At 33.9% G+C, this 11,792-nt stretch overlaps 1 protein-coding gene across 1 annotated transcript; it reads left to right on the top strand.

Annotated features, from left to right (window-relative positions):
- The first annotated feature begins 1,865 nt into the window (after nucleotides 1–1,865).
- Nucleotides 1,866–11,620, top strand: LOC110690009 (U11/U12 small nuclear ribonucleoprotein 65 kDa protein-like). Its single transcript, XM_021866836.1, has 11 exons — nucleotides 1,866–2,580; nucleotides 3,499–3,570; nucleotides 3,706–3,930; nucleotides 5,820–5,901; nucleotides 5,988–6,161; nucleotides 6,972–7,136; nucleotides 7,262–7,423; nucleotides 8,513–8,600; nucleotides 8,802–8,860; nucleotides 10,094–10,159; nucleotides 10,901–11,620. Exons 1-11 carry the CDS (start codon nucleotides 2,390–2,392, stop codon nucleotides 10,982–10,984), a joined length of 1,368 nt encoding a protein of 455 aa, XP_021722528.1. The 5' UTR covers nucleotides 1,866–2,389; the 3' UTR covers nucleotides 10,985–11,620.
- The last annotated feature ends 172 nt before the right edge of the window (nucleotides 11,621–11,792 follow it).

The following is an 11,792-nucleotide window of genomic DNA, read 5'->3' on the forward strand; positions in this document are numbered from 1 at the left end:
AAATAAAATTATACCAATTACTAATAAATCATAAACATTAAATTTTAAAGTAATAGTATAAAGTAAATATATAAATATAAATATTGAATATACAAATTATAAAACATAAATATTCAACTTATAATTATAAAATTCATAACTTAATAACTTATAACTTATAAGTTATAAACTTATAAGTTACCTTATAAAACTTATAATTATAATTTTATAACTTATATACATTATAAACTTATTAATTAATAATGTTGTCATTAAAAAAAAAAAAAAATAAAAAAATAAAAATGAAAACTGCACCAGCCCGCGCAGGCCAGCCCGCAGCCCGGCACGTGGCCGGCACGGCACGAGCCCGCCAGGCACGAGGGCCGTGCCGTGCCGTGGGCTGGCCTGTGAAAATGGCCGGCACGGCACGGCACGAAATCCTGGGCCCGCCGGCACGACCGGCACGGCACGAACCAGCCCGCGGCCCGCCAGGCACGGCCCGCGGCGGCCCGGCACGGCACGGTGCCCAGGATTAATGTATATCTTTTCGTATTTTATATTGTTTCGTCCATCAATACACCATGTTTTGGCTTTTTGAAAGGTAATCACACGAAATTTTGGACATGTTTGATATTTCGTATTATTATGTGTGATATGATTTATTGTTTGCACTCTATATTATTATTATGTGTAAATTTTATAATTGTAATTCGTGTGATCAAGTTCGTATATGTATATGATTGATTATTGGTATTATATGATTTGATTAGATATGAGTATCGTATTACTTTTATTGTTTATTATTGATTATGTTTTATTTCTAGGGTTTTTAATGTTGTTGTTATAGGGAGTATTGTTTTATTGAGATTTTAGGGTTATTAATGCAGAGTATTATTTTTGGGGTTGAGATTTGATTATATTTGGGTTATTAGTATTTTTTTAAGAGTTGGGATATTGTGATCGAATTGTCATGTTAATTTGGAACATGTGCCATTATTGAGATACTATTTATTATCAAATTTATGATTATTTGATCAAGTATGAGATCAAAAGGTTGAGAATTATTATTTTGTTCTTGGTTTGAGGCTCGACGTGATATACCTTAGTCCTTGGCATGCTGGTAAGAGGATGATAATCATGAGTTAAGAATGAGGTACAATCTTTGTTATTTATTTTTCTATGGTCCCCTACAGTGGGAATTGACCCGTATGTGGTCTGGTTCAAGGTGTTTTCTAGTTATTGGGAGTATTCAAGTTTTTATACTTGTTGGTTTTATTCGAATTACCTATGTCTAAGGCTAGGTATAAAACAAAGAGCATGCCACACTTATGGGTTATATGAATTAATTGAGTAAAAGTTCGTATTATTATTCGAGGTTGAGTTGTTAAAGGTAATTTTCAGAGTACAATGTGTAATGTAGTTTCGAACTACATTGTTTAATTGATCTAGTAATGTTAATTATTATATTATACTCTATATTCTGATATGTGGTGATTACTCAGCTTTTGCTGACGTGTGTGTTGTTTTGTTGTGCTACTTGTGTTTGCGGCCATGTCTTTTTCTCATGGTGGCCTTGCGACGATCTATTTTGGAATTTGTCCTTAATGGTGAGCAGTCAAGTTTGTCTAAGCAGGTTGATCAAGTGGTCGTAGCTAAAGGAGCTCAAGTGTTTCGATTAGTTTGTTATAACAAATTTGTAAAGTTGTATAAATAGCTCACTTAGATTTATTGGGTTGTAATTATTGGGATTTTTGTAAGCCTTAACACTTGACAGGTTGTTAAGTGTGGCGGTAATACCTCCGATTTAGGTGTATGCTTCCGCAATTTTATTTAAATGTTGTCTATTTTTCATTTATTTATTGTTTATTATTAGCTAGTAAATCGGGGGTGTTACACGTCCGTTAGTCATTTGGGCAACTGGTAACATTTTTATTAAACTCGGGGGGCATATGGTGAATTTAAAAATTTTCATAGCGATTTAATGAATAAAAAAACTAACTCAGGGACATTTGGTGAAAATCCGTTACAATTATTGAAAGAATTTGGTCAAATTCTCACAAAAAAAAAAAAGCCCAATTCAATTTTTAGGGTTTCAATTTCTATGATTATTGTTTAATTTTGAACAATTATTCGATTCCTCTACATCTCTAAATTTTTTGATAATAGAATTTTTTTTTTTTTTTTTTTGAAAGATTGATAATTGCATTATTGATTTCAATAAATTTTGACAAATAGTGAAAAGCTGAAATTAATCGAAGACTTCACGGAAAAAAAAAAGAAAAAGAAAAAAGAAGTAAGCGGTTGTGAAACAAAGACCCAAGAAAAAACGTCGTCGTTTTACCCAAACAGCATCCTGCTCCTGCAATCACGCTCACAGCTCCTTTCCTTCTTTTTCATTACCATTATAATCATGAACCCCAATTTCCCACCAAATTATGCTCAACCCCCAATTTCATTTCACAATCAAACAATCCCAAATGAATCAAATTCAGATTCTACCCTATTAATTCGTCATCTTCCTGAAGCTATTCCCTTTGATATTCTTTCCCGCCTTTTCTCTCATTATGGTGCTCTTGCTGCTCGCCCTTGTACTTCTGCAAGGTCTTTTTTCTTACTTTTACTTGTTATTCTTAACTTCATTCTTGTTAGATTCGTATCGGGGACGATTTTAAATGACGATTCATGTTAGCCGACCCCAAATAAGATCTTGTTGTTGTTGTAGTTGTATTGTTGTTTAGAATCGTTTGAAATTAATTTGCTTTGTTGTCGTTTTGGTTGGTAAAAGGGTAATATATATTGATTAATGTAATACCCTTTTGTTAGTTGATTTTAAAATTCAAATGTTGGTGCTGTGATATGGAGTTTTTTTTAGTGGGTTTACATGAACGTATCAGCTCGTTTACACCCAGAAGGAGACGGGGCGGGTTTCATGTATAGACGGGGAGGGTATTACATTAATATTGATTAATGCAATACCCTTTTGTTTTTTGTTGTTAAATCCAAATGTAGTTTTTTTGGTGGGTTTACATGAACGTATCAGCTTGTTTACACCCATAAGGAGACGGGGTGGGTTTATGTATAGATTGGTGGGCTGTCTTGATTTGATGGAGTAATGCATTTGGGAATTTTCTTTCTTAATCTCGTTATAAATTTGTTATTTTTGATATATGATTGTAATGTGGTTCTTCTGATGAGCTTAAGATTAGACTTGAAATCGAGACTACTCTAGTATGTAGTTCATGGTAATAAATTAATAATGTGTTAAAAGTGAGGGAAACCTTTGCAATGAAATTGGGTTATTTGCTTATATGAGTTATATCTAATCGTGGACCTTATTCAAAGCTTTCTTTGCTGTATTGAACTGTCTTGATAACAGACGAATTTATAATATATAACTTTTAGAGAAATGAAAAACCAATTTGTATTGGTATAATGGTATGCTGCTAATGGTTTTTATTACACTTAGCGAACTGTTTCTTTGGATTTTGGACATCATTGTAAATTTCTACATGTTGTCAGGTTAAAAAACTGTGCATTTGTGGACTTCAGGGATGAAATTGCTGCCTCACATGCACAACGCCAACTTAATGGGTAGGCATTTCAGATTTCATTCTCAAATATAGAATTCATACTTTACAGTGTTTTCATTAATTCTAGTTGAAACCAGTAAATTGTCTCTTGTATCAATTTTTGATGATGAGGAGCTTCATTGTTATGGTGGGTTAGGTTACGATTTCTTGGCAAAGTCTTGTCAGTGGAGAAGTCTAGTAAGCCTTCAGAGGACAACAAGCAGGTTGGAGGTGAATCTGAAAAGAATACACTGAAACCCTTAAATCAGGAGAACGCACAGAGTAGAGATGTGCAAGAAGGCTCGAAGTCAGCCAGCCAGCTTGCAGCTGAGCCAATTGCTGAAAAGCTTGGCATCAATTATCCATTTCCTCCTCATATAGAGTATGTCATCTGTAACTTGCTACATCTATTGATTGTTTATGCTCTTTAATCTATGTGACAAGAATGAATTTGAGGGGCCTCATCCAATTTGTTGGCTGTGGTATAAATGTATTTACAGTGTAACAGTAGACTATTTTAGTTGAGGTTATTTTTTGAGAAATTATGGAGATAATAATGTTGGAATGATTCAGGGAAAGTATCAAAGTATAATATTAGAGTAACTGACAAGACACTTAACATATACTCCGTCCAAATTTTATATATTTATGGGACTTTGGGTAGGTGTAACTGTGTAAGATAGTCAGTGAGTTACACTTTAAGTTTTAGAAAGAGCCCTGCTACTTTTTATCTTGCACCTTATTATATCTTTGAGGGATAAACAAAGTAGCCTCCCATGGAATTTCTATTTTTAGAGGAGCCCACATGAATGGTATTTGGGTGTGGTCAAGCCTTTACTGTACAAAACTCTGACGACAAAAGGGTAAGACTCATTGGATACTTATAATTGTCATTCTTTCTATGACTATCTTTGAAAATCATCAAATCTCAAGATTTCATTGTACTTTAACCCAAAAGTAAGGAGAATTATAACATTGTAAAGCACATGGTGGCTAAGTGGCCAAGTATCTTGCAGCAATTCTAAAAGGCCTATTAAGGTTCTTTTCTCTGTTGCATCTTATGACTTTCTATGGAAGAGATGAGTGGTCAATTCTTGCATTGGAAGTTGACTCATCATAGTAGAAGTTTGTGTTGTTAGGCTTCGATGAGCTATTGCTGACTTTCTGAGGAATGTAAACATGTAAAGAATACATAATTTTGCTTTTTTTGTGGGTATTCTAGCTAGATATCAATGATAGGTTTTTACAAGCTCGACTATTTGATCAAGTTTCATTGTGAACGAGGTCATGGTTTTGGCTCTTATTGGGCTCATGCTGCCTTTGCCATTTGTTTACAAAAAATGAAATTGATCACCTGGTATCTAACATGGTGTGAATCACCTCATGCACAAAATGGAAAGCCTATGCCAGAAGATTGAAATTTGGAATTACATCGTCTTCAACACTTGGTTTCAGTTTTTTTTTTTTTTTTGAAAACCACTTGGTTTTGGTTTTAAGTTGAAGCTATCTCTGTGGTTTGTGTGGTTTATAGATACTGAAGTGGACTGATACTGTTATATCTTTATAAGACCTCACAATACACAGATTAACATATGGGGAGTTGCCCACATAGCTCTTTAATGTTTTGGATACATGAAATTTGATTGCACCAGGTTTCTGGAATATTTTTCCCTTATGCATTGTAGTTAGACTTGTTACATATGGTGTCTCAGGTTTTGACTAGCAAATATAAATATAAATATAAACAGGAGAAAAGTACTAGTATAATTTTTATCTCTATACGTTCTTAATCTATTCATTATAGGTTATGGTGTAAACTGCTAAAATATTTTGTCGTCTCGGTGTTGGCTTTTGTTTCTTTTGTCATGAAGGAAAATGTTGATGCTAATTCTTTACTTTGGTACTACTTTGGTGTGGCCTTGAATTTTTAGTTTGATAAAGCTGTATTGCTTGTACGATCTTAATCTATTCATTATAGGTGATGGTGTAAACTGCTAAAATATTTTGTCGTCTCGTTGTAGGCTTTTGTTTCTTTTGTCGTGAAGGCAAATGTTGATGCTAATTCTTTACTTTGGTGTGGCCTTGAATTTTTAGTTTGATAAAGCTGAAATGCTTGAAACTTGGGAGAGTACTAATGTGATGAAGTATGGGCTAAAAATCTGTGTGCCCTTATTCTATTTTCCCTTTTAGGCCTTAGAGATGAAACTTGGGAGAGTAGTAATGTGATTCATTTACACTGATGTTTTGATATTTTGCACTGTTCTGTTATAGGTATGCTTATCCTCCTCCAGATGGAAATATACTAACCAATATTCTTAATGCTCTTATTGCTGTTCCTCCCTTTTATACCCAGGTACTCGTTCATATTCTGCCTATTTGACTATTTCTTCAATATTTTAACTGTTGATAATCATTTTTTACCTCACTCCTTTCTTGTAGGTGTTGCACTTGATGAACAAAATGAACATTCCAGCCCCATTCCGTATGGCACTACCCACTCCCCCTTTACCATCTACACCAGCTCCACCTCCACCACCGTTGCCCTCAGTAACTGAAAAACCTCATCAAGGAAATTTGTCTAGTGATGAGTCAGAAATGGAAACTTCGGATGAGGTAATCATCTGATTTATTTACGTGTGTTTTGCTAAATAAAGTGCCCTTGATCATATTGGTAGATACTGCTAGCCGCTGCATGATTAAGAATTTAAACTGGGTTTTGTAGAATGCCAAATTTGCACTAGAAAATTCATTGTTGCATCAATCATAAGGTCTTCTGGGCTAAGGTTCCTAGGGAGGGGTGAGTGCATGCTAGTGATTCTATTTTCTTTGTTACGTTGATGATCAAAGATTTAAGGGTTAGGAGGCAATGAAATGGCGAGCTCGGCGAAGAAAGTCATATTGACCAAAGTTGAATACTCTAGTTATGCCCCAAAATTCTTATTGTTAGGAGCAGGTATAGGAATTATTGTGAAAGAAGATTCTTACTTCTTAAGTGGAGCAATTTCTTTTCTTTATCTTATATATTCACAACAGAGGTGGTATTTGACTATTTTCCATGTTACGTAGTTTGACAGTTTGTTGACAAAGAAAAGTTACTTAAGTTTCAGGGAGACATACAGACAGTGGCTTTCTTTTCTTGTGAATGATTGATTGATTGAAGTATAAGCTCATGAGTTAAGGCGAATTTTATGATTTTGGAGATTAAGTAGGATTGGCTGGGGAAATGGTTAACTTGGCTTGAAATGACTGGTAATAGTTAAGCTATTGTTCTTGAGATAGCTAAGTAGGGGCTATCTATCATACTTTTACTTTTCTATAATAAACTGATTGAGATTGGGTAATTAAATCAAATCTAGAACTAATCTTTTAGAGAATGTAAGTATATACTTTATTTCTTTCTTTTTTTTTTTTTTTTTCCTTTAGGAGGCTGATAATGATGCAGAAGCTCCAAAAAAAAGGATCAAGCGTGTAGTTATTGTTGGCCCTGGCATAGACAAAGATGTATCTCATGAAGCTGTTGGACTTAAACCCGCCACTCTGATTCCGAAGGAAATTCCAATGATAAAGAAGAAAAACTCTGTATTACAGGTCAATTCAATTGTTTTGATATCCCTGTCAAAAAATAAAAAAAAAATAAAAAAACAAAAAAACAGTGAAGATATATGTTCCTTAATCTGAATTTTGTATAAGTTTTCATGTGTATGTGGATGCAGATCAAAATAGTCCCGAAAAAGGTCCAGCATGAGGTTCTTACTGATAATACAGTCAAAGAGTCTGAAAAGCTGGAGTCTACAGATATGCCATTTGCAACCATTGACCAAATAGAAAGCCAGAAATTACCCCCTGAGGAGATACTATCTCTCCCAATGTTCAAGGTATATACTTTGGGGTGCTCTGATGTGTATGAAACTATAAACTACGGCAATAGTAAACGTGTCCTTTGTTTCTTTTAAGTTGCAACACTCCTCATTTCACGCTTACCAATGCATTCAATCACTAATATCTTTAATTATCAGTAAGTAAAATTTTGATATTATGAAAGCATAAATGTATGGAAATCTAACAAGATCCCACGTGACTTAATTTTTGTTAATTATATATCATTAATATTAGTTTAAGTAGAGTATATGAATAAAACATGACTCAAAGTGTTACGAGTAAAAAAAAAAATGAAGTGAGTTAGAATCTCTTTTTCTTTTTTTAAATTCATTTTTTATATCAAGTTTGGATAATTTAGTCTTGTGATTTCACGAATAACTTTACAACAATTGTTTGTACAATTGTCAATACCATTGTGTGTGTGTGTGTGTGTGGCAATGCTTTATTGAAATTGCGGATATTGAAATATTTAATGAAGGGGCTTACAAGATACCGATACTGGTCATGTGTATCACCAATAATTTGGTGTTGGAAAAATGAGTTCTATGGGTCCTTAAATCTTGGTTAGTACCCCGTAGATAATTTTCTCATATGGGCAGCTGAAAATTTTGCTAAAAGTCCATAACAATTTTTAATTGAATCTACTTGATTTAATTTTCATGTTTGATGCATAGCGTTATATGTTGATCAATTGCACTTTGCATGAAGTTAATGTACATGAAATCATGTGTGTATGAAACTTGGTTTCCTCTTAACTATCTCAGACTGCTCAATTGATGAGCTTAATCAGAAGAACTTGATTCGATAAGTGGATGTGGGTTATCAAATTTTTAATTAATCTTGTAGGCTGACATTGTTCCACAGTCTGCATGTCACTTCTTTGAACCTGATAAAATATGCTTTCTGTTCTGTAAGCATGTCATTAAACAATTATGCAATCGCCCACAAATGTTCGACAAGATGAATTTTCATCCATTCTTTTGATTTACGTATTGGTTAGCTATATTGATTTCCTCATCTTTATGTTTTATTTTAGTAAATGTAAATATTTTATTATGCTAAAATCATTGTTTCTGCATTGCTAGAACTATGCTGCTGGAAATCCTGCCACAGTGCTGTACATAAAGAACTTGGCAAAAGATGTGGTTCTGGATGATTTTTATTTCATTTTTGGTGAGTTAGAACAACAACGTTAATAATAGGTGGAATATTTCCCATATTATATTTTCATATTTTAATATGCTTTCCTTGCCAATTGAACAAACGTATTGAATAGTGAGTTACTTTTATCATTTTCGATATTTAGGACTTCCTATATTATCTATTATCTATTTCCTAATTCCTTGTGCCTTCAATTTCTGTATATTAATGCAGGGTCATTGTTTGGGAGCATTGATGCTGCTAAAGCTGGTCTTAGTGTGAAATTAATGCAGGTCAGTTGTTACTTTTCTAGCCTTTTAATCCTGTATCAGTTTATCACTCCTTTCCAATGCAACTCTTGAATATTGGTGGTTTATTTGGGAAAATTCTGAAAAGAAGCTACTGAATGTCTGATAATGACTGCCATTTTACTTCTCTAGGATATGTATTAGTTTTCAAGATCTAGTTATAGAACCTGTTAACTTACTTGAAATTGTAAAATTCTTGTTTCTTAGCTCTGAATAGGCTGAGAAGTTCTTTTTGGCTGGCTTTAATTTTGGCAATCCCTTAATTGTTATGCTTTACAAGGATGAGAATTTTACAACTCTACTGCTCATATTGTCTTTTAAGTTTCTTCTGGCTTCCTTTTCCGGGGCCTGCAGAAATGCATATTACTGATGTAGATTGTGGTCAAATCATACTGTAACACAAAATTTGCCTGTATTTAACTTTATCTTATTTTTCTGTCGCACTAGTTTTTTAGCATATCAATATTCACAAAATTAAAACAAGTTATCAGAGACATCAATCTTTGAGCAGACCAATATTTGAGCTAAATGTACTGTATGTCATATAATCTGTTACATCATGGCAATTTTACCAACAATTAGTCCATGGCAATTTAACCAACAATTAGTCTGCCTTTTTAAAGGTGAGATTATGATTTATTTTATTTATTTATTTATTTATTTCAGCATAAAGGCAAATAGGCAATTATCTAGTCCAGAAATCTAAGGGAAACTGTTAAGGACCCAAGGAAAGTAATCTTTTATTGAAGGTGTCTACAGTACTGCAACTTTTATGTACAAAGTAATCCAAATGAACTTATCATGAGGTTCTTGCCTTGTTCTAGTTTTTGTTCATATAACATCATTAATATGATATTATGATATGATTCTAGTGCTTTGCTGAGCCAGTTGACTTCAAAAGTTCAAATAGGCAATACTATAAACTATACTGATTTGTAGACAAGCATGTGTCAGGATGAGATAGATTTTTGAAGGGAAAGGAGGGTGAGGGAAGATAGGAATGGAACCACTGTGGAGAGATGGTTTTTGATATTGATATATTTGGAGGCCAGCTTTGACATTACTGGAACCTAGTATCGATGTGGTGTTGTGCTTTGGGCATTAGTTTTTCTGTTTCATATCTGTTTGGAGTAATGCAACTTTTTTTTGGAATGTAACTCCCTGAATATTTTTTATTGTTTTTATTAATCCAAGGAATATATAAACTGTGTCTTTCAGGAAGGAAGAATGAGGGGGCAAGCATTTGTGACGTTTCCATCAGTTGAGTTAGCACACCGTGCTCTGGTAAATTAATCATCTTATATACCCCTAAAGTTCTCCTTGTTGTGCATCATTTTTTTTTCCCACATGACATTTTTGGTTGAAATTTGAATAAGTAGATTTATGTGATCCTCCACATTTTATCCGAACATAGGAAGCCAAGTTTTATAGAGTAAAATTGGTCAAGAAATCAGGCTTGTTAATGGAACTTTTATCTTTCAGTTTCTTATATTGATTTGAACCTGCAAGCTTACAATGGAATTATTCACACTTCTGGTTATACTGGTTTAATACCATTTTGCATCTTGAGTGGAGCAATGTTACTTTATTCGTACTCAAGGGGTATAAGACCTGTAATATCACTATACTAAACCTGAACTCATCTCACCTGTCATTTTTGAAATTTATGCCTGAATTATGTGTGACGTGTCATGTTTGTTTGAATTTCCTGTTTCCCAATTTCTGAGTTACCCAAATTATAAGTTTATTTTGATTCCTTGGCATAATGTATTTTGTTGGACCCAGAAAGTCTACTCTACATTGCTTGTCACAGTGCCTACATTCCTCTCAAATGACTAGTACGCCGCAATTTGGTGATTACTGGTCGAACTAGTGGTCATGTTTTCATCTTTGAAAACACCTCTTCCTTTCTATTATTATTTTTTTTTTATTGGTTTTCTTCTCTCATTATATTTTACCAGCAATTAATATTTTAACTTTATTTAAGCATAGACTATGTATTAATTCCCGTTATGATGTGTGCAGAATCTAGTAAATGGCTATGTCTTCAAGGGCAAGGCAATGATTATCCAGTTTGGCAGAAATCCAGCAGCTAGCAAAACAAGTTGAATGTATTGCTTCTTGGAATTGGAAGTTTTCTGTACGATTGGCAATTTTGGTTACATTGCACGCATGATAACATAAGCTCATCTACATTGGCCATGGCCCATGGGACTGGTACTTGATGAATGTCTGGCCATGGGAAACCCTCCTACTCCTCAAGACCGTTGAAAGAAATATGGCAATCATCATGAAAATTGGCTCATATTATCCAAGGCATTTGAATTCTGCTCGCAAAATACGAAGAAAAGGACATACAAGACATTTTCATAAAAACAAGTGTAGAACTGATTGGTAGCTAGCATTGGTCCTTGAGTGACTTCACATATGTATAGATTATTGTAACATCCACAGCTCCACCATATTTTTAAAGAAAATTAGGTTTCCTCTTGTGAGGAGGGCTTCCTAATATGTGTTCTCTTCGGTTTCTTGTAGTCAAAGCAGCACAACCACTACTGGTGCAATCCTCCTTCATCAACATGATTCCAATTCCATTGTTCTCCAAGGTTGCCATACACGCAACCCCTTTCAAAAACCAGAAACTACCCGATTGCAATTTTATATAAAAATATTAGTTGTAATGAAATTTTGTAAAAATATAAGCATGCTTCATAATGAATAGTTGAATACTAGCTTTACTAACGTGACAAGATCAATAATTCCATATTTCCATGAATTGATCTTTACATTATTAGACCTACTCAGACCATTTTAGGTGAAACTACCAAACTATGTGGGTTAAGTCTTGGCGCATAACGCCTATTGATTTCAGCGCATGTAGAATGATAATTTTGCAATTAAAAAGTACTGTTCAGAT

Source organism: Chenopodium quinoa, unplaced genomic scaffold, assembly GCF_001683475.1.
Source record: "Chenopodium quinoa cultivar QQ74 unplaced genomic scaffold, ASM168347v1, whole genome shotgun sequence".
Lineage (NCBI taxonomy): Eukaryota > Viridiplantae > Streptophyta > Magnoliopsida > Caryophyllales > Amaranthaceae > Chenopodium > Chenopodium quinoa.

Excerpts from the sequence above, each read along its gene's own strand:
- LOC110690009 (XM_021866836.1), top strand. The coding sequence starts at position 2,390 with ATGAACCCCAATTTCCCACCAAATTATGCTCAACCCCCAATTTCATTT. Across the intron at positions 3,931-5,819 it reads CCATTTCCTCCTCATATAGA|GTATGCTTATCCTCCTCCAG; the intron begins GTATGTCATCTG and ends GTTCTGTTATAG. Across the intron at positions 7,137-7,261 it reads AGAAAAACTCTGTATTACAG|ATCAAAATAGTCCCGAAAAA; the intron begins GTCAATTCAATT and ends ATGTGGATGCAG.